This window comes from Triturus cristatus, chromosome 10 (genome assembly GCF_964204655.1).
Source record: "Triturus cristatus chromosome 10, aTriCri1.1, whole genome shotgun sequence".
Classification (NCBI taxonomy): Eukaryota; Metazoa; Chordata; class Amphibia; order Caudata; family Salamandridae; genus Triturus; species Triturus cristatus.
In genome coordinates, this window is record NC_140593.1 from 416954460 (window position 1) to 416977823 (window position 23364).

At 48.8% G+C, this 23364-nt stretch overlaps 1 protein-coding gene across 1 annotated transcript in view; it reads left to right on the top strand.

Moving 5' to 3' along the window:
* Positions 1-23364, top strand: part of YME1L1 (YME1 like 1 ATPase) — a 406402-nt gene that overhangs the window by 208134 nt on the left and 174904 nt on the right. The window contains exons 13-14 of the mRNA XM_085631755.1: positions 5440-5552; positions 6140-6295. Coding sequence (XP_085487881.1) covers positions 5440-5552; positions 6140-6295 — 269 coding nt within the window. The remainder of the gene's footprint in view (positions 1-5439; positions 5553-6139; positions 6296-23364) is intronic.

Here is a 23364-nt window from a genome sequence, read left to right on the forward strand (position 1 = left end):
GCCCCACGGCTTTGTGTGCCCAAACCAATGGTGCCTAACCAACCCCTAACTTCCCAACCAACTTACCTCTCGAAGTGGTGGTCGCACCCAGAAGTCCTTCGTCTCCCTGCCTGTAGTGCTTTTGCAAACCAGAGGTTCTCCATAGAAAACAGGGCACCCGACGTTGAAACAGCACTCTGCAGTCGGCCGCCCCAGTGCCGCTGAGGGTGTAACAAGAGTGCATCACTGATCCTGGGGGACTCCTGAGTCTAACCCCAGAACCTTAACTCCCACAGTTGTTTACTTAACTGTGAACCGTTAACCTGTTTTCCTCCCATAGGATAACATTGACACTTTTTCTCCAAAAAGTTTCTAAGGGCCAGATGTAGGTGGCCAAATAGTGAGCGCTAACACTGAAATTCGCAGAATTTCAGCGTTAGCGCTCGCTATTTGGCAGCGAGCAATGTAGGTAAGTTGAAACCTACTAGCAAAATAAGGAATCGCAATATTGCGATTCCTTATTTTGCTCTTGCATTTAAGGAATAGCAAATTGCGATTCCTTAAATGTAATGTATGTAGCACAAAAGAAAGTGCACTTTAGCCTTAAGAAATCGCTAATTACCACCAACTTCAAGTTGGTGGTAATTAGCTATTTCCTTTTAAAAAAACACTATTTTGCTTTTTTTTTTTTTTTTAGGGCATGTATGTGCACCACATGTGCACACATGCACATTTCAGGGTGTGCAACAGGGTGTCCTTTTGGAACCCTGGCACCTTTGAAATTGCTTCCGCAATTTGCGAGGGCCTCTTGGTGACTCCCAAATTGCGGGAGCAATTCTTATGGGCCTCTTGGCCCATAGGAATGAATGGGAAGGTATTCCTTAATTGCGAATCGCAATTTGCGATTCACAATTAAGGAATATTAAGGAATCCCCCCAAAAAAATTACGTTTCCTACCTGCATGGCATTTGCGATTCCTTAATAGCGATACCCTAAAAATCGCTATTAAGGAATCGCAAACATGCATTTACCTACATCTGGCCCTTAGTGTGGAGTTTTGAAATCTAAAAATATTCTTTAAAAATCGCACAAATAACCAAAACGTATTTACTTACCTGTTTGCAGGAAATGTCCCAGTGCTAAATTTAGGTATCCAGCACTGAGTTCGAAAAGTAATGTAAAAAGTAACTTACCTGTTATCTACTGAAAAAGCCTATTCATTTTATTTATTTTTTAATACTTTTTATTAATAAACAAACATCAGCATTTCAATCACATTATGGAGGAAGTAGTACAGTAGGTTTCACAGGCAGGAAAAACAGGCAATTTACATAGTACAAAATATACTCTGGAAGGTTTAGGGTGAGGGGGAAATCTTCGTTGCCGATGACAAGGTTTGGTTGCCATATATCTCCACGATAGGAATTCCACAAGCCCCAGACACGGGTCCATTTCTTGGGACATCCACGGGCTACAAACACAGTTTTTTCACAAATCATTGCCCAATCTAAGTCTTTCTCCCAGTCCCCCCACCGTCTGAGGGAGCGGCACTCCCCATCGCTGGGCAATGTTTCTCTTGGCTAGCATGAGCCCCAGAGTGACCCATTGCGTCAAGCAGACATTCAAATCTGTTGGCTCCCAGATCTTTAATAAGCAACTGCGGGCTTCCATACAGAGACATACGGATAAGACAGTGTTAATAATATCGTGAATGGTACACCCAATAGGGTTGGATCAGTTCGTATTCCCAAAGTATGTGCATAAAAGTACCCAACTGGCTACATCCTCGTCTACAATCCCCCCGGTCTGCCCTCCCCATCCGCACCAATTGGGGCCCCTTCACATACACCCTGTGGAGGAGTTTTAGCTGGACAAGTCGGAGAGGAGCTGGTATGGCCACTACTCTGGGTGAGGAGCCAGCCTCCTGCCACTCTTGATAATGCATTTCTATGCCATCTGCAGACCATTTCTCTCGAAGGGCTTGAAGAGGATCTGGCATGTTTTTGACCAGCTTTTTATAGATCAATGAAATGGTGCTGTCAGGGATATGACCGTCTAAGACTCTATCTTCAAGTGGGGAGGATTCAGGTGGTGTGGCCACAGGTTTCAGATGAGCATGTCTAACCTGTATGTAGCGGAAGAGTTCCAAGTCGGCTAATTTGAATTGCTGTTGCAGTGTGGCAAATGATTTAATGTCTGACTTTTCCCACAGATCACCTATACGGGAAATACCTATAAGATTCAACTTGTCAAACCCTTTACTTCTCCATAAACTATCCAGTTGTTCAGAGTCCCATAACGGTGTTGCGAGTGTAAGCCTGCGTCCCCAACCGAGGCATTTAGTGGCAGTGTGCCAGACATGTACGGCATGTGTGGTGGGGCCCGTAAGTGTAAAACAGCGGGGCTTAGAGTAGAGGGCACGATTGAAGTTCCCCCCGGAGAGGAGCCATCTATCCATTTGGTAACCAGGGTCCCCAGGTTGGGCGTGAGTGCAGTGGTTGATGGAGGACAAGTGGGCCGCCCAATAGTACATTTTGATGTTGGTAAGGCTGATGCCTCCATCGTACCAATTCAGAGAAAGCTTACTGAGAGCGATGCGCTGCTTGCCATTCCATAACAGGTCTCGCTGGAGGCCTTCCACTTCTCTGAAATAGGACGCCGGTATTGGGCCTAGAGAGTTCTGCAGGACATACAAAAATTGAGGTAGAGACATTATTTCCTAGCAGGGAAAGGGGGAGCGATTTCCATCTGTCAATATCTTTATGCAGCCTGAGTAAGGGGGGGGGGGTGCAGGTTAAGAGTATAGCGAAGGGAGGAGTCCAGGGAAAGAAAACTTCCCAAATATTTAAAGCCTTCTGTGCATATCTGTATGGGACACTCCCATGTTGGGATCGGCGGATCTCACCCGACCCAATTCAAAGGTGGCTGATTTTTTATTGTTAACTTCTACTTGGGCTAAAGGCTTAGAATATAATAGTTGCACCCATTGTATATAGTTCGGGCCAAATCCCATTTTCTCCAACACCGCCCACAAATATGGCCATTCAATGGTGTCAAATGCCATGGCGGCATCAAGGGAGATTATGACAGCCGGTTCCAGAAGAGAGACTGCTTTGTCCAACACGCCAAGCACCCTGCGCAAGTTAAGCGCAGTGTTATAATGCGGAATAAAACCAGATTGGGACGGATGAACAAGAGTCTCGACTACCGTTAGAAGCCGGTTGGCCAAGAGCTTAGCCAGGATCTTGGGTTCTGCGTTCAATAAGGAAAGTGGCCTGTATGACCAGCAATCGGTTTTAGTTTTCCCCTCCTTATGAATTGTAACTATAGTGGCCGTCCTTTGGTCCAGAGGCAGAAGCCCTAGGGCTCTAGAGTCTTCGTACATAGCTTTTAGGTATGGGGACAATCTGTCTGATTTGAGTTTGTAAAGTTAGATCGGCAATCCGTTAGGACCAGAGGCCTTGCCCAATGTAAGGGAGCTGATTGCTGTTGCTATTTCGTCGTTGGATATATTACTCTCCAAGAAATCATGGCCGTCCACCGACAGCCTGGGCAGTGCTATGTCAGCTAACATATGATGGGAGTCTTCTTTAGAAGAGGGAGCGGTCGAAGAGTAGATGGCATCAAAATGAGCCGCAAACAGGTCCACAATGTCTTGTGGATCCGTATGGGATCTACTTTCGTGCCCATGGAGTTCCGTTACTAATTGGCTTATCCAGCCACGCTAGTAGTTTCCCAGCTTTGTCACCCACCTCGTACAACCATCTCCTTCCGGCGCTCTTTCTTCTTCCCCGAGATCAGCAAGAGGGCCTGACCTCGAATCACGGTCTTGAATGCCTCCCATAGTGTCTGCGGGGATTCTACTGAACCCTCGTTATCAATAAAGTAGTTGTCCAAGGCCACAAGAAGGTCCCTACGAATATGGGGATCCCGAAGGTACCACAGGTTAATGGGGGCCACTCGTCCCACCTGTTTGTAATTAAGAGCCACATGAAGCCAAACTGGCACATACGCCTATTCATTTACATGTACTGTATTTGCTAAGTGTTTCAACCTACTGCATCCCCTGTAAATCAAACCAAGTACAATTTCTATTGCATATTCAAACTGTTCTATATTCAGCAACTTATTACTGAAAAGTATTTAATACTTAACTGTGACAGGCTTGCTTGATTCTAAAAAATAAAATAGTATATTTTTTTTATACAAAAACAATTGTCCTAGAGTTCAGTTCTTGAGTGTGTGAATTCGTTTGCTGACTATGTACATGAAATGCTTAACACTGTCCTCTGATACTGCCTTACTGCTCAACCACTCTACCACAAATAGAGAGTAATGTTCTATCTAACTTTAACCTCTGCCTACCTCTGGGGTCACCTGGACTCTATATACACTATACCTCATTTTGGTGTAGTGTATATATAGAGCCAGTTTCCTACAGTAGCACATTTACTTTTAAATTGTATTTGGAAAAGATTCTGCGCTATGCCCATCTTGGGCTGTTTATCGGGTAAACTTACAACTAGAACATTATTGCTGGTGAATCACCTATTGCAGAGCTACATCTACAATGTATATACCCATAGCAGTTCATCAAACTGCTGCTTACTGTGCTAAAATTCCAAATCTCCCGACACTCTTAAAATGTGACTAGTTACTCCTGATATTCCAAATACTCTTGAGCAAATTTCCTTATACTTGCCTAGTGTGACAGTTATTGCAGTTTCTTGATTAGTGTATGTCCTTTTGTTTGCTGAATCTCAATGTTCCCTATTGAGTGGCTCCACAACTTTCCCCACAGAAGGTTACTCTGACTTGCACTTCGGGAACATGATACACACAAATATCAGACAGACACTGATAGAGAGCGGTAGAAGCAGAAATGACACCAACAGATGTGTGGAAGAAGGTCACAATAATTGTTCCCCTTTTGTGGAAAACCAGAAATCCAGCAGACAAATTTAAAATAACTCAAACAAATATGCATACATAAGTTGAAGAAAAAAATCCCACTGAACATATTCACTCAGGTCTTGTGGAAGGTGCAAATACATGGACCTCCCAGCATGAGGCCTTAGTACCGCAGAAAAATACCAAGTTTCAAGGTCCCAAAAAGAAACCAAATCTAATATAAAGAAAATCCCAAACACAGCATAGGGTAATAAACAATTGAAAAGTTCCTCTGGGAAATAATTTGTAGATTTACTTGTTTATTATCTGCCTTCTATTAAATGGCTTCTGTATTGGTACTCCAAATGCGGACCCTTCTTCAGTTCTCACCATGTGTATGACCGTGAAGTTCTTAGTTCAATTCTACTAGGGCGAGTGTCCGCATTCTGGTAAATAAAAAATCTCTTGCATGATACATTTTTCATTTATGAAGTAACGGATAACACTGATAAAATTAAAGATGGTATTTTTTATTATATCTTGTAACTTCTGTCTTTGTTTTGTTTTAAGTGCTCTAATACGTCCTGGTCGTTTTGATATGCAAGTTACAGTTCCCAGACCAGATGTGAAAGGTCGAACAGAGATTTTGCAATGGTACCTGAATAAAATAAAGTGTGATGAGAGTAAGTGGATTTTTCTAGAGAATGGAACTGTTACCATGTTTGTATTGTCATATCAATTTTTACTGGAGATGGCAAAATATCTTGGGTAGAGAAGTCCTTTCTACTGAGTTTTATGGGCAAACTTCATGCCTCTAGTCCTGCTCTTACGACTTCTGAATCAGCTTTTTATCATCTCCTGAAGTATATACAATACAATGATTCTCACTAAATTGAGTATTATTTAGGTCCGAACCTCATTTGTTGGTAGCTTTGTTTGAGACTTGCGAGTTTGAGAATCCGCAATTTAGGCATAAATGTGTGTCATTCTTAAGCATGAAGTATTTTCTTTACTCTGCACTGGAACTCCAACCAGGCAAAGCAAACAAAAGGTACAATTACATACCTTAGAAGTGGCTGAAGAGAAACCTTTGAGAGGAGCTGACATACATTCTTCTCTCTCTCTCCTACCTTCTCTCTCTTTGCTCTCTCTCTGTCCTGTCTCCTTACCCTTCTCCCCTCAAAAATGTGTTACCATTGTTTAATATGGTTTGCCACTGGTAAAATAATGGCTATGAGTATGAAGCTAACGTTCTGTTTTTTCAACACAGCTGTTGATCCAGAGATAATAGCTCGAGGTACAGTGGGCTTCTCTGGAGCAGAACTCGAAAATCTTGTGAATCAGTCTGCATTAAAAGCAGCTGTTGATGGGAAGGAGATGGTCACCATGAAGGAGTTAGAATTTGCTAAAGACAAGATTCTCATGGGTATAGTTATATATTTTCTCTCTAAACCACTGTGTATGTTTTAAAGTCAAACCTAGCAAAATTATTTGTTCAAAAACATTTTCTGCTTGTTTCTTTTACATAAAAAGTTTTGTTTTTAACTATTTGTGGATTTTTTTGTGCATGTATATTGTTTGAACAGCATGGGCTCTAAAACTAGTATGAACCAGATTGGTGTTGAGGGGGCTTCAAAGATCTGGGAAATCCCAGCTTCATGTGACTTTCACCCAAATTATGTACTTACCTTTGAGAATCTCCATTCAGGTCACGGTCTTCATAAGAAGATCCACTCTCTTTGTACATTTAGTTGCAAGCTAGTTTTGTTTTCCTTAATCTGCAGATTTGTTTTTCAAATGTTTTTAATTTTAAACACCGTGTTCATATCGGCGATGTTTGAATGAAATTAAATTGAACATTTTAAAGCTTAAAAATCATGACTTTACTTAAATTAAATAAATACTTAAAAATCCAGTTTGATTCTCAGGATGTGCCCAAATTGGTTGGGAGTAGAGAATTTGACACTTTAGGGGGTGTACAATTGATCACAGTAGTAGGGGGTAAAGGAACAATCAGAAAAGGTGGCTGGGAGAATAATTTCCTTTCCCGGACACCAATGGGCCGTTCTGCATTAATCATGCCTCGAATCTAAAACAACCTGTTTGTCTTCTGGAGTTCTATAAATCATACTTATTGGAGGGTGTCTTTATCAGCAACCAATGTTTTCTGTCTATGAATTATACTTGATGCTAATCTGGACAGTTTTAAAGACACATTTGCATGTAGACTTCCTTTCTTGCTCTGTATGCTGATTATTGCCGGTTCATCTCTGGCCTCATCAACAAACCTTTACTATCTTGTTTGGTGTTCCTCTAAGAAGTAACAGTATGTAAGTTATGTTTATAGCTTTGTATTGGATGGAGGCTGATGTCCTGCTAGGGTTCCCGTTCTCGAGGAAGTGTAAATGCAACTTCTGATGGATACATCTGCCAGTGGATTCCTCACCTTGTGAATATCCCCTGCGCCAGCATTCCACAGAATTTTTTCCCCAGCTCTCTACGTGGACGTCATAATACCTCGGCTCCGCTCGCGACTCAGTATGACGTCACCGTAGCCATAAGAGAGCCACGTCGGCGTGATGACGTTGGTTCCCTTTTTCCCGCGCCATCGACGCGTAACGCTTTTCCAGCACTCTCCTGCTACTTTGTTGTCTTGAAGTGGGTTACTGTATCTGGATTTACCATGTCTTCGACGAGAAAGTCAGGTTTTAAACCTTGTAGGGAATGTGGGGGACACATGTCCATTACTGACCTCCACGATGATTGTTTGTGGTTTCTTCAGATGTGGATGACTGCTCCTGCTGCAGAAAAATGAACCCCAAGGCCCTGAAGGAAAATGGAGGCGAAACTCTTCATGGCCAAGGCGAAAAAGGAGAGGTAGGAAGGAGAAGTCGAGGCCGGAGTCGTCGACTTCACACTCTTCGGAGTCGAAGAAACACAGAAAGAAGAGGAAGCATAGCTCTTGGCGCCGATCGTCGAAGAGTAAGGCTTCGAGGTCACTGTCGCCTCGGCGTCGAAGCAAGGAAGTTATTTCGCCTTCTCCTTCCCCTTCTCCTCTTGTGTCTCCCGAGAAGACGCCTTCGCCGAAGTTGACTCCGGCGCAGTCACCGGCGCCAGTGGAGTCTCCAGCTTCCGACACCGAGCCGGATCAAGTGGAAGATCTTTCTCCAGTGCCAGCTGAACCTGCTGCTCCAGTGGAGGATACTTCGGCTCCGGTTCCTGATACTCGTCGACCGGATCCAGGGTCGAACCCATACCCTCATTTCCCGACTCAGGGTGCGGATCCAGCGCATTTCCTCAATGTGATGTATGGGGTTTTCCAAAGGGCTGCCTTCCCACAGGGGATTTCTCCGCCCACTACTCCCAGTTGCAAACCACTCACTCAGCCTGACCCTGCCTCCCTGGTGCCACCCACTCCTCACCATCTCGATCACTTCTAGAAACAGACATGCAGGCAGCCACACAGCACACAGAAATGCCAACTTCTAAAAGTGGCATTCCTAAAATAGTAAAAATAAATCTGTGCACACCATTGTGCAGCATTTATCATTTCCAATCCACACATACCAAACATGCCATACTTCTTTTGTTTTATTTAGTTTTCCCATAAGGGGGTAGTTCCCAATGTTAGCCTGTGGAGGGCAGAGAGCACACACACTCTGCCCTGCTAACCAGTGCTAAAGTGCCCAGAGTCCTAAAACCACCAACACCATTTTAGAAAAAAAGGTTAGGAGGAAGGCAAAAAGTTTAGGGATGACCCTGCAAGAAGGGCTAAGTCCAACACCTTGCATCAGTGTTATGGGGAAAATAAAGCCATATTTATTCAACTTACTACAGTTGCTTGGTAAACTCGCCATGCCTGGTGCAAGGAGATTTTGTGAAATTCAAATCATTGAGCAGAACTACAACTGCTTTTTAGTTCTTAACTATGTTGGAAGACCTATTTTGGATTTGGTCCTGCCCTTTGCTTACCATTGGTTGACCTTGTTGTTTAATGTTTATTATTCGATAACTTGCCTTTCTCATCTTTTTTTGTCCCTGTCCACTCAGCCTTACCCCTAGAGTTCTTTTAATTTAACCTCCTCCATTGCTTCCCTGTTATACTGTTCCTCCATGCTGGTCAACTGTTTGGTTGTTGCCCCCCTCCTCCACACTACCCTTAGTTTCCCCAACCCTCCCTGCCTGAGAGGCTCCCTTGGCCTGAGCAGGGCACCTGCGACGTAAGGGCCATACGGAGACTCTAAGGGGGATTCTGTATGTGTGTGTGTGTGTGTATATATGTGTTGTGTGTGTGGATCTAGATATAGTCACTGAAAAAAACAAAGGTTACAGAGATGTTATAGTTGCTCAGTTTTCACTCATGAATCCGTGGATATATAAGTGCTGAATGGATGTTTCAGTGGGTGTGTGACTGACTGTATAAGTGAGTGATTAGGTGTCTAAGTGAATTTATGGGTTAGTGACTGTGAATGTTTGTATCAGTCTGTCAGTTGGTGTCTAAGTGGCTATATGGGTGTGTGAGTGACTGTATGGGTGATTCATTGGTTGTCTGAGTACCTGTATGGGTGGGTGAAGGGTGTGACTCCCTGAATGGATTAGTGAGTAGGTAAGTCAGGGGCTGTATGGGTTAGTGAGTATGTGTGTGAGAGGCTGTATGGGTGAGTGAGTGTGTTTGTATGGCTGTGCTGGTGAGTGAGTAGATGTATTAGTGGTATATGGGTGAGTAACTGGGTTTGTGAAAGGCAGTATAGGTAAGTGATGGTGTATATGAGTGGATGTATGGGTGAGTGAGTACATGTTAGTATATGTATGAGTAAGTAAGTGTGTAATATGTGTAACTATGGGTGAGTAAGTGGCTGTGTGTGTAGATCTATGAATCAGTGAGTGGGTGTGTAGGTACTGGTATGGGTCTGTGAATGGGTTTGTGAACGGTTGTGTGGGATTAAGTGTATGAAAGGAGCCGAGCAAGAAGCTCAAAAGCCTCTACTCCCAAACCTCGAAGCTGAAAGCCACCTCGGAATCAAGGAAGTCAAAAGACACTGCTACACCCCATGGTTCGAAACCAAGAACCAGTGCGGAATAGACGCCGAAAAAACCCACGGGTCCGACACCATCGGCACCGAAGGATCTGCCCCTTACAGACTAACTGTTTCGACCCCATTCTTACCAAAAAACACTCGTAAAAGATCCAAAGACTGGTCATTTGTCGCTTAGCACCAGAAAAAGACCACTGTACAAGCCTGCACCAGCTGCACCACCAAAAAGGAGAGACTTTGCCACCTCCCCTTTGAGGATTCCTTCACCTCCTTCTCCTCCCCCCACCTCATCATTCTCCTACACCATCTCCAGATGAGGATGATGATGAAGATGACATTATCTACGACATAGGGGATGGGGCGGACAACCAACCAACAGGGGACCCTACTTCCTACAGGCTCCCCAGACCTATGGGACGACTATAACATCTCAGACGTCCCTAACATCCCGCAAGACAAGCTTTACCCTTCTAGACCCTCCCGCCCCCCCCCCCCCCCCCCCACCCCCCAGAGGACACCATGGGCTTTGCTTTAACCAACTACTCCATAGGGCTGCCCGCTACCATGGGGTTGATCTCCACACAGACCCCGTAGAGGAGGACATCCTCTTAGATACAGGTCTCCCTCAATCCTGTCAATACTTAAGGGAGTTATTAAGCACGCACCAGAGGTTTTTAAAGACCCAGTTAGGGCCAGGGTCATTAACCCACGTATGGGCAAAAAATATAAAGCCGCCCCAACAGACCCACCCTATATTAAAGGCCCCGCACCACTAGACTCCCTGGTAGTCTCCAATGCGAGGAAACGTGCCAATTCCCAGGCATCAGGTGAGGCACCACCACCAGATAAGGAGTCTAAACTCCTAGACGCCTCTGGCAAACGGACGGTGTCTCAGGTGGCCAATTTCTGGCGTACCTCCCTGATAAATATAAACATAAGGCCAACAAATTGATTCAAGATGGCAAAAACATTGCAAACACCTCCATTCGTTGTGTCCTTGATGCTGCTGACACTGCCTCCAGGGCAATTAATACCAGCACCCTTCTGCGTAGGCATGCTTGGCTACGCATCTCAGGTTTCAAACCTGAGGTTCAAAGTTTCATCCCCAACCACCCCTTTGATGAGAAACATCTGTTTGGTCCTAATGTCGATATAGCCCTCGACACAGACACAGCAAAATCTATGGGAGCATTGCAGTCGCAAGCTCCCATGCGCTCCTTTCACCGTTCCTCCTTTAGAAGCAACACCAGAGGCTACTCCTCCGACAGCGCCTCCACTTCCTACAAAACCCCTACCTAATCCACCTTCACTAGGGGTTATCAAAGAGGCAGTTACAGAGGTAACAATAACAAAGGCAGAGGCAAAACTAACACCTCCCATTCTGCCTCCACCCCCACCCAGTGACTTCCCTCCACTTCCCCGGACTATTCCACTCCAGTCGGGGGCAGACTCCACAATTTCCTTCCTGTCTGGGCTACCATCAACTCAGACAGATGGGTACAACAAATAATCCAATCAGGCTACTGTCTAGAGCTAACACCTACCCCCCAACCATTCCACCCAAGCAGCGCCCAATGTCACAGGAACATTGTCACTTCTAAAGCAGGAGGTAATCTCCCTCCTACAAAAAGATGCAATATAACTAGTTTCTGCCCACCAACAAAAGAAGGGAGTTTACTCCCTATATATTCTCATACCAAAAAAGGGCGGCTCTCTCAGGCCCATTCTGGACCTCAGACCCCTAAACCAATACGTACACTCAGACCATTTTCACATGGTCATACTCCAGCAGGTGCTTCCTCTGCTCTCCCAAAACTACTTCCTAACCACCATAGACCTCAAGGACGCCTATTTCCACATTCCCGTTCACACCGCTCACAGGAAATTTCTCAGATTCGTACTGGACGGTCACCACTACCAATTCAAAGTACTCCCCTTCGGAGTCACCACAGCCCCAAGAGTGTTTACCAAGTGCCTAGCAGTAGTGGTAGCACACCTGAGAAGACAAGACATCCACGTCTTCCCATATCTAGACGACAGGCTCTTAAAAGCCAGCTCATACAACCAGTGTGTACAACACACTCACGCCACTATCCAACTACTTCACGACCTGGGCTTCACAGTAAACTACTCCAAGTCCCATCTGCATCCCTCCCACATACAACAATACCTCGGTGCCACCATAGACACCTCAAAAACGTTAGCCTACCCCAGCCCTGCCCGAATAGCAAGCATACAAGCTCTTCGTGCCAAATTTCACCCTCAACGCTCACTTCCAGCCCAAGTGTTTATACAACTTATAGGGATGATGGCCTCTTGCATATTCATAGTACCTCATGCAAGACTCCAGATGCGTCCTCTCCAAGAGTGCCTGGCACGCCAATGGAACCAGGCTCAGGGTCAGCTAACAGATCTGGTGTTGGTAGACGGTCGTGCCCATCGCTCTCTACATTGGTGGACCACCAAAAACCTTTCCAAAGGGTGACCGTTCCTAGAGCCGGTTCCTCAAATAGTTCTAACAGCGGACGCATCGCTCTCCGGCTGGTGAGCTCATCTACTACATCACACCATGCAGGGCAGGTGGACACCTCAACAAAAGTTACTCCACATCACCCATCTGGAGTTACTGGCCATATTTCTAGCCCTGAAAGCCTTTCTCAAACACGTCTCAGGCAAGGCTGTCTTAGTCCGCACAGACAACATGACAGTAATGTACTACATCCAAAAACAAGGCGGCACACACTCTCTGCAGCTCTCTCAGCTAGCACAGACCATATGGAGATGGGCCATACCTCACAACATTTTTCTCATAGCACAACGTGTCCCAGGAATCCAAAACACCATTGCAGATCTGTTGAGCCGTCAAACTCAAAAAATCCACGAGTGGGAACTTCATCCACAAGTTCTTCAACCATTCTTTCAAACGTGGGGGCAACCACAAATAGACCTCTTCTGTAGTAGGGGATCTCTGTGTATAGTCATAATCTAGTGAATAGTCCCGCCCATGTGCGTGGACCCCGGAGCAATAAAAAATAATCTCTAAAGATGACAAATCATGCAGACCTGCATACACCTTTAAGAGAGAATTTAATTTAAAGACCGATAATGCAGCCTATACCCACAGGCTACACTGTCCAGTACTTCAACTAGAATTCCACTAACATCCACAAACAGCACGGCCTGTCTAGTTTTTCTCCACATAGGAAAAAACCCTGCCTCTACCAGCAAAAGCCTCTGGAATGATAGAGAGGAAGGAGTGGACAGACAAGCCCCATAGGCTGCCATTATGTGGCTTAGAACAGGATACTGTGCCTTTAAGAAAACTTTCCAGATTTCCAGAACTTTCCCCAGTATCCCAGAATGCCCAGCAGGTCCCATTTACTTTCAGTTCTTTTTTCCGGCTCCTGCTAGCAGGACCCTGGAGCATTGAGCTCTCCCCTTTTCAAGGGTTTATTTGAGATTTTTGGCAATTTTTGTCACTTTTTCTTGTGTTTAGTAGCTGGTACTGTCAACATGCCTGGCTTGTTCGACAAGTGCCCGGAATGTGGTCGAAAGAAGGCTAAAACTGATCCACACGAGGTGTGCATAGGTTGCCTTCCCCAGTCCCACGTGCCTGAAAGCTGTACCATCTGCCACTCGTTCTCAGCCAGGACCCTGAGGGACAGAATGAAAATCAGGCTTCAAGTTCTGGAGGAGCGAAGACTGAAGGCACCAGGTGGGTCTGGAGGGGCTGATTTGGCCTATACTGAGGCCCCTGGGGGGCTCCCCAGGGGCAGGAAGACCAGTAAGCGCTCCCACTCCCCGTCGACGGCGTCAACGGCGACGTCGAGGAGGATGACCACCGTCTGTTCGCCGTCTCCCCTGGGCTCTGGGGAGAAGCGGCGTCGACGATCGCCGTCGCGGGACCTGAATAGGCCGCCGTCGACTACATCGGCGTCGTCGGCGACGACGCCGTCGTCGGCTCCGTCCAGCGGTCGTCGTCGAGATGGGACCCGGCGTCGGCATTCGCCGTCGAGGGATCGCAGCTCGCTGTCGATGAAGAGGAGAAGGAGATCGACGTCGAGACGCTTGAGGTCGCCGTCGAGGCGAAGGTCGCCGTCGAGGCGAAGGTCGCCGTCGAGGCACAGGTCGCCGTCGAGGCACAGGTCGACGCCGAGGAGAAGATCGACGCCGAGGCGAAGGTCGACGCCGAGGCGAAGGTCGACGCCGAGGCGAAGGTCGACGCCGAGGAGAAGATCGACGCCGAGGCGAAGGTCGCCGCCGAGGAGAAGATCGCCGTCGAGGCGAAGGTCGACGCCGAGGAGAAGATCGCCGTCGAGGCACAGGTCGCCGTCGAGGCACAGGTCGCCGTCGAGGCACAGGTCGCCGTCGAGGAGAAGATAGTCACCGGGATCGGTGTACTCGGTGGTGTATACGCCTCCTCGGATGCCTCCGTCGCCGCCTCCGCCGCCTCCACCACCTCCACCACCACCTCCACCAACCCCTCCACCTCCGTCACGCCACCTCCACCACCGCTACCTCGGCCGCGGACGCTCCCTCCGCCGCCCCAGCCTCTGTCGCTGCCACGCACTCCTGTGGGACCGCCGCCGGTTCCCCCGCGGTCGGTTTCCCTTCCACGGTACCCGACTCCGCCGCAAGGGACCCCGAAGCCACGACGCCCACGGTCGCCTGGACCGGCGAGACCGGCGGACAGGCCGAAGCCGAAGAGGTCGCGCTCCCGCTCTCACAGGAGGAGAAGATCACGGAGCCGTCGACGGTCCTCGTCGGACTCAAGACGACGCCGTAGGAGGTATAGGTCCAGGTCGCGCACGCGCTCCTCGGACAGAGACCTTTCCCCGACGCTGTCGGACTCCCCGGGGACTAGGGTGTCTCCGGTGGACGACTTGGTCTCGTTCCAAGAGGTGCTGTTGCGAGGGGCTGCAAAGTTGGGTATCACAGTGACGGTTCCAACACCCACGACGTCCGTGATATTCGAGACGCTTCATAAAAAACACCTGTCTCGCCCCCTACTGCCTCTTGTACCAGGACTGGTGGAACCCACCTTGGAGCTGTTCCTCACTCCCGCGACGACGAAGGCCGCTCCTTCCAGGCTCATGAAAAAGTATAGGGCCCCGGAGTCGGATCCGTCCTTTTTGAGAGTGGACCCGAAGCCGGATTCGGTGATTGTGACGGCGGCAAGAAAACATGCGACCGCCCCGTCCTCCACGGTTCCACCTGACAAAGAAAGCCGCTGGCTGGATTCTGCGGGCAGGAAGGTGTGTGGTACCGCCGCCACCACCATGAAGGCGGCGAGTGCAGGGGCTTTGTTGGGCCGTTACGACCGGGCCCTGTGGGAGTCCCTGCAGCAATATGCAGACCTCCTGCCACGGGACAAGAAGGAGGACTTCTTGGAGACGGTGCGCGAAGGCATGCTGGTTTCGAACCAAACGATCAGCGCAGCGGCGGATGTATCTTTATTGGCCGCCCACGCCTACTGTCATGGCGTCCACCAGCGGCGCCATTCGTGGTTACGCCTGACGTCCCTCAAGCCAGAGGCGCAGCAGAGAGTGGCCAACCTGCCCTTCTCGGGGGAAACCCTGTTCGGGAAGCACGCGGACGATGAGATGGCCCGCATGAAGGCTGAGGCGGAAACCCTGACGGCCGTCGGGTTGGAGAAGGCTGAGAAAAAGAAGCGCCCGTTCCAGAGGAGGTTCAGGTCTTCGGGCAGAGGGCGTGGGCAGGGCTCGGGACAGCAGCAGCAACAACAGCAGCAGTTCCGCAAGCCCTTCCAGAAGCGCCAGAGGGGTAGAGGAGGCCAGCAGGCTACTACCACGACCAAGGGCCCGGCCGGGTCTTGGCCCTGAGCGGCTACTTCCCCCTCAACCGTTACCCACTCCAGTGGGGGGAAGCATTCAATTTTTTCCGGCAGAGTGGAGAAAAATTACTCAGGACAAGTGGGTGCTGAATATTGTTTGCAATGGATACAGTCTTCGGTTTATCAGCCCGCCTCCAGCGATTCCGCCGGTCAGCTCTCGATTCCAGCTGAGAGAGCTCCAGGCGGAGGCAGACATCTTGTTGAGAAAAAAGACGGTAGAAGAGGTACCTCTGTCTCAAAGGGGAAGAGGTCTGTACTCTCGGTTCTTCCTCGTTCGCAAGAAGGACAAGAACGAGTTCAGGCCCATTCTGGATTTACGACAGGCAAACAAATGGATTTGCAGAGAGAAGTTTCGCATGCTATCGTTGCACCAGATTTACCCTCAGCTGCAACGGGGAGACTGGCTCTGTGCCATAGATCTACAGGATGCGTACTTCCACGTGCCCATAGCACGGAAGCACAGGAAGTTCCTGCGATTCCAAGTCGGCGCCAATCACTATCAATACACAGTACTGCCATTCGGGCTAAAGTCTGCGCCCAGGACCTTTTCGAAGTGCATGGCGGTGGTGGCGGCACACCTGCGGAGGAACAAGGTGTTTGTCTACCCGTATCTGGACGATTGGCTGATCAAGGCATCATCCTTCGCGGAAGCGCAAGAACACTTCCGATGGACGTGCGAGCTCTTGCACAAGCTGGGGTTACATGTCAACATGTCCAAATCGGTTACGACTCCGGTCCAGTGCATACAGTACCTGGGGGCCTCCATCGATACGCGGTCAGCAAGCGTGTCTCCTTCGGAGGAGAGACGGTTATCACTCCTTCGGAAGGCGCAGGACCTCAGGACTGCTCCATCGACGACAGTGAGGAAGGTGTCTTCGCTGCTGGGATCGATGGCCTCCTGTATCTTCCTCACGCCTCACGCTCGGCTACACATGAGACCACTGCAGGAGTGTTTGGAGGATCAGTGGGATCAGAGGACAGGCTCTTGGGACGACAAGATACGACTGTCGCTGCATGCTCATCAGTCTCTGAAGTGGTGGTGTTCGGCGGAAAACCTCCTCAAGGGGGTTCCCTTCCACAAGGACATTCCCACGACGAGTGTCGTGACGGATGCGTCTCTCCAGGGCTGGGGAGCGCATTCCGGGGACTTGCAGATTCAAGGAAAGTGGTCTGCTTTGGAATAGACATACCACATCAATTTCCTGGAACTCAGATCTGTCTTCCTGGCGCTGAAGGCCTTCCTTCCGTCCTTCCAGACCAACTCGCTGCTGATACAGACGGACAATACAACTACGATGTATTACCTCAACAAGCAGGGGGGGTCGAGATCGCGCACTCTGTCGCAGGAGGCGCAGGCGATCTGGCGCTGGCTGCTGGCCAGAGGACTGACGATTACGGCCACGCATCTGCCAGGGGTGCAGAATGCTCAGGCGGACGCCTTGAGCAGGCTGATTCAGGAAAACCACGAATGGGTCATAAACGACGAAGTACTAGGAGAAGTCTTCGCAAGGTGGGGAACTCCAGACGTAGATCTGTTCGCCACCGCCGGAAACAGCAAATGCCGAGACTTCGCATCCAGGTACTACCAGCGTGGGACGCTGGGGAATGCGCTATGGATCGATTGGTCGAACAGCTTTCTGTACGCTTTTCCACCCATTCCCCTGATTCCGGCGGTGCTCATCAAGCTGTCCCAGTCCAGGGCGCGGATGATCCTGATCGCCCCGGAGTGGCCCAGGCAGTGGTGGTTCACGGACCTTCTTCACCGGTCTCTCCTTCCTGACATGCGGTTGCCGTGCAGGCCGGACCTTCTCACGAAGTTCGGGGGGCGGATGGTGCACCCCAACCTCTCGTCTTTGAGTTTGGCGGCATGGCTCCTGAAATAGTGCAATATGGCCATCTGAATCTACCAGACGATTGTATGGACATACTGAAGGAGTCTAAACGACCTTCCACTAGGACTTCCTATGCTTACAAGTGGAAGAGGTTCTGTATCTGGTGCAAGTCCAAGAACTTTGATCCGACAACATGTAAGGAAGATGTCATCCTTCCATACCTTTTACATCTGGCGCAGTCTGGCCTTAATTTCCATTCCATTAAGGTTCATCTGGCTGCTTTGACTGCTTACAGGAAATGCCCTTCACAGACTTCCTTCTTTCAGATCCCTGTGGTCAAGGATTTTTTGGAAGGCTTGAAGAAAGTGTTTCCTCCTGTCAGACTTCCCTCGCCTTCCTGGGACTTGAATGTGGTGCTGTCCAGACTGATGAAGGAGCCTTTTGAACCCATTCACAAGGCTTCATTGCAGCACCTCTCCTGGAAGGCGGCGTTCCTAGTGGCCATCACATCGGCCCGCAGGGTGAGTGAACTTCAGGCATTATGTTGTCAAGAACCTTGTACTGTGTTTCATGCTGCTAAGGTTGTGATGCGTACTCACCCTAAATTTCTTCCTAAGGTTATCTCTGATTTTCATGTCAACCAGACCATAACTTTACCTACGTTCTTTCAGAATCCCTCTTCGCCAGCGGAAAGGTCTCTCCATTCCCTGGATGTTCGGAGGGTGTTGAAATTTTATCTGGATAAGACCAAGGATATTCGTAGGTCTGACCAATTGTTTGATAATTATGGATCAGTCAGGACTGGTCTTGCGACCTCTAAGCAGTCCATTTCTAGGTGGATTGTGTCCTGCATACAGTTGTGTTATCAAAAGGCTAATAAGACCTTAGGGGGTAAGCCTAAGGCTCATTCCACCAGGGGCAAAGCTGCCACGACTGCTTTGCTGCGTAATGTTCCTATTGCGGAAATCTGCAAGGCGGCCACTTGGAAGTCGGTCCATACCTTTGCTGCGCATTACTGTCTGGACTCGGATGCCAGGGCAGATGCTCAGGTTGGGCAGGCTTCGCTGCGAAATTTGTTCGCACAGTAGTGGGTTTGTCTTGTTTGTTCTCCACCGCTTTGTTGTGTGGGGATGGGCTTGCCATTCTATTCACTAGATTATGACTATACACAGAGATCCCCTACTACAGAAGGAGTAGTTTCTTTTCTGTAACTCCAGTTCTGTAGTAGGGGTATCTCTGTTATAGTCATAAGCGCCCGCCCTCCTCCCCGGTGGAGAGATTTATTCGTATGTAGAATGCTACAGGTCTGGCGTGCTACGCCTTCAAAAAGAACTGAAAGTAAATGGGACCTGCTGGGCATTCTGGGATACTGGGGAAAGTTCTGGAAATCTGGAAAGTTTTCTTAAAGGCACAGTATCCTGTTCTAAGCCACATAATGGCAGCCTATGGGGCTTGTCTGTCCACTCCTTCCTCTCTATCATTCCAGAGGCTTTTGCTGGTAGAGGCAGGGTTTTTTCCTATGTGGAGAAAAACTAGACAGGCAGTGCTGTTTGTGGATGTTGGTGGAATTCTAGTTGAAGTACTGGACAGTGTAGCCTGTGGGTATAGGCTGCATTATCTGTCTTTAAATTAAATTCTCTCTTAAAGGTGTATGCAGGTCTGCATGATTTGTCACCTTTAGAGATTATTTTTTATTGCTCCGGGGTCCACGCACATGGGCGGGACTATTCACTAGATTATGACTATAACAGAGATACCCCTACTACAGAACTGGAGTTACAGAAAAGAAACTACTCCTTCGCCACCCACGAAAACGCCAAATTCCAAAGCTTCGCCGCCAGATATCCACACCCATTGTCCAAAGGCAATGCAATATGGATGAACTGGTCAGGCAAATTTGCGTACGCTTTTCTGCCTATCCCACTCATTCCATTAGTGGTGCGCAAACTACAGCAACACTCCCTAACTCTCATCCTACTTGCTCCAACTTGGGCTATACAACCGTAGTACACCACATTGCTGGAACTCTCCGTAGTTCCGCACCAAAAATTACACCTCACTCCACGCCTCTTAACCCAGAACCATGGAGAGATGAGACACCCGGACCCAGCTCAGCTCAACCTATCGATCTGGCTCCTGAAATCCTAGAATTTGGCTACCTTAATCTTCCCCCTGACTGTATGAACGTCATTAAAGAAGCTAGACGTCCTACCACTAGAGCTTGCTACGCAGCCAAGTGGAAACGATTCGTGATTTATTGTCGCAACAATAATATCAATCCCTTGGATGTGTCTATCCAACACGTCATAGGCTACTTACTACACCTACAAAGATGCAACCTAGCCTACACGTCTATCGGAAGCCCTCCTTGGGGTGAGAGGCTCAGTTTACAGCCCTCACCCACAGATGAGTTGTTGTCCCCTCCTCGGAGGGCTACAGAGGCTGGTGCGGCATTTCTAAGAGTTGTCTCCATGGCCACCCCCATTCTGAGTCTGCAGCCCCCTTTGGTCCCTCTGCCTGTTGACCCTCTGTTGGATGTCCTCCACCACGGTTCGGAGATGTAGAGCTGCTTCTACCTTTCGAAGCTTCTCTTTAGGACTCCCTTCTGGGCACCTGGTCTCGGCCGGCATCTGGTGATCCGGTGGCTCGTTAGATCATGCACCGCCCGCTCCTAACGATCCAGTTTGCTTAATTGTTGATCCAGACGTTCAGAGGTTGGTTCTGCAAGCTGCTTTTCCTTCCTTGCCTCAGCTGCTGTTTCCTCCCTCCCGGGAGTCCAGATGACTGGAGTCATGGGGTCTTAATATTTTCGCCTCCACTAGCGCAGCACTTTGATCACTCAGTACAGTGTGTGTCTTGGCTCAGGCTACTTCTGCCCTTTGGGACTCTGACGAGTCTCTTCTATCTTCCACATCTGAGGGTGCTCGTGTTGACCTCCTCCGTATTATCCATGACGGCCGTGATCTAGCGTAATTTACTATGAGCTGGGCCCTGGATAACTCAGATTCCTTAGGCCGTGCCATGTCTGGTTCGGTTGCACTACGGCGCCATGCTTGGTTACGGGATGGTGTCTTCCTGGAGAATATCCGGGAACGCCTTGTTGACCTGCCATTTGATGGGGTCCTTCTGTTTGATGCCCACGCCGATTCGGCAGTTCGGCGCCTCCTTGCGGTCTTTCGCCCTCCCCAATAGGTCTGTACTTGGCGGGTCTCGCGTTGTCATGTCCTGGGGTGGTTACCCTTTCATTTAACGTCCGCCTCTTAGACTGTGTGTTTTTGGGATGGCAGTAAGCCTACTATGGCGGTGTTCCACAGGTGGTTCTGTTCTGTCCTCTGACTATGGTTTATCCTAAGAGGTGTTCCCCTGTTTTTTTTGGGGGGGTGTGATATACTCCAGGTGGGGTACCTGTATTCTATTGTGTAGATCCGCTCTGTGCCAGGTAGGCGTGGAAGTTCCCTTGGGCTCACCACGCCTACGGACGCTATTTGCCGTTGGACGGTTTATAGTGTTGTGCCTTCTGGCACGGTCTCCTATGTGCCACAGGTCTCGCCTGGCTTGAGCCTTGCGTGTGTACCTCATTCTCCTCTTCTAGGGGTTTTTTGTCCTTGTTCTATCTCTTTTCAGAGTATTTCAACACGCTTCAAAATGAAGCTGCCTCCTGCCCCAGGTGCATCAGGCGGGTCCTTCTATCGTACCCGCAGCTGCCTGGTCTCGTGGCTGGGCCACTTTTTTGATCTATATATATCCTCGGATTGCCCGTTAGGTATCCCTTTCCACACACCTCCACCTCTCTTTGTTTAAGCAAGGTCTGGTCCTATAGCCTCGTGTTTTTGGGGAGCAGTTGGGTACCTTATGCTCCGCTTTGCCATCGTTGGGTACGACTGTGTTTTTTCTTACGTTTAGGCTGTATTTCGGTGTATGTTCCTGCATCTTTAGCAATGAGGTTTCCTAGGGTTCCATTTCCTAATGTGGGCCTCTGCTCCTGGATGCTCTTTCTAGAGTCTTATCTGTCCCGATCATGTACTGCACAGTCCCTCTCTTTTATAGGGGTGCATTACCCCTCCGGGTCGGAGGTGGTGGGCTGGAGATCTGATGTTGTTCTCAACAGCTATGTGTGTTCTTCTTCATAGTTCCTAAAGTGCCTCGGATACCACACTCTTGGGATGTGTCTTTTTACTTTGGATGTTACCCTCAACTCTGTCTGGTGTGTCTGCGGGACAGCTCCTCTGATGGTCGTCCCAGGTGCTGCGTCCTGCTCTTCTGTCTTCCGTGTGTGCGTTCTCCCCTTGGCTTTCCAACTCACTTGTTGGGCAATCCCATACTCGGCTTTACTACGCCATTTTGTGGTCTCCATAGCTGTCTGCTATGTGCATGCTATCGTTGTGGTCTGCCTCGTGTACTTCAACGTGGTGCTCTCCGCCCCGCCCCTGTCGTCTTCGTGTGACTAAGGGTGCACTTGGCGTGTCTTCTGTTCTCGCATATCCTTCTGAGACATTGCTCAGTTCCTTCTTGCCTCCTAGATGCTGCCTGTCCGACCTTCCTTGCAAAGGCTCCCCTGTTGGGCTCTGGTTACGTCCATATTTCCCTCTAGCTTTCATTGGTGCCAAATCGGTGCACCATTAAGCTCTGAGAGTAGTTCCTTGTTATTTACTCTCTCTAACGTTCCTGGGATATGACTTAGTGCTGTTTCTACATCTCATGCTCACACGGGTATGGTCTTGCGCCATTCTAGGAGACTTGTAATACCTTGCTTCCCGTTGTCTTTTGCTCTCTGAGCTGCTTGGGTTGCTCAATGGCTGACGCCACAGCTTTCCCCATAGTCCGTCCTTTTGTGGCCGACTCAGTGCTGTCGGGCACTTTCTATTATTCGGGCGCAGACCCACCTCCCCCCTTGGCGTATGGCTATGGTATCTATTTTAAGTTAGAGACATCTAGCCGCAGATTCCTTATCAGATGTACGAGTTACTTACCTTCGGTAACGATGCATCTGGTAGAGACGTTGTCTAGCCGCAGATTCCTTCATGGCCCACCCATCCTCCCCGTTCTGCGAGGACCGTGCCCGGTGGGTTTCTCCGCTTTGCCTCCTTTCAGTTGCCACTGGTCTTCATTCAAGGTGTTCAATTTGGTTCAACCCTTTTATGATTTACAATGTGCAGCCACCTTCCTCCAGGTGGCTTCTCTTCCTGTAGAGCGGTGCTTTTTGCTTTGACTTCACCGGGAGATTCTTCTTCCCTTTCTCTGCATTCCTCCACCCTTCCAGTGTAGGATCTTCTCCTATTGCTTTCTCTCCATCCCGCCTCCTCTTTCTACTTGGGGATCTTGTCTCCTGTTCAGTCATCCCTTTGGGAACTGCTGGGCTGTGTTTCAGATTTCTATTACTATAGGAGAAGTGCCATTCTTGTAATGCCTTCTCGCAGTAGATTGTTGTTCTTCCTGTGCTCCGCCCTTGTGGGCCGACACAGTTCTACGATGTGATAAAAGTCTGTCTTTGTCTGCCGGGACAATCTCTCCTTGTTACTCAGCCTCTGGGGAGGGTCCACGCTTCGTTTTGCTGGGTTGTCTCTCACAGCGTTGCTCTATCCTTTACTTCTTGGTTTGTAAATGGACAGTGTCTCATACTGTCCTTTATGATGGTGTTATGCACCATCTGATTTCTTTGTCTTACGGATTTCTTTCTCCTTCGCACACTGTTCCCATACTTTCACAGTCTTGTTGGTGGCTCCGCATTGTGCCGCGGAAAAGTTTCTCCAAAGAAAACTGACGTCAGCGCACC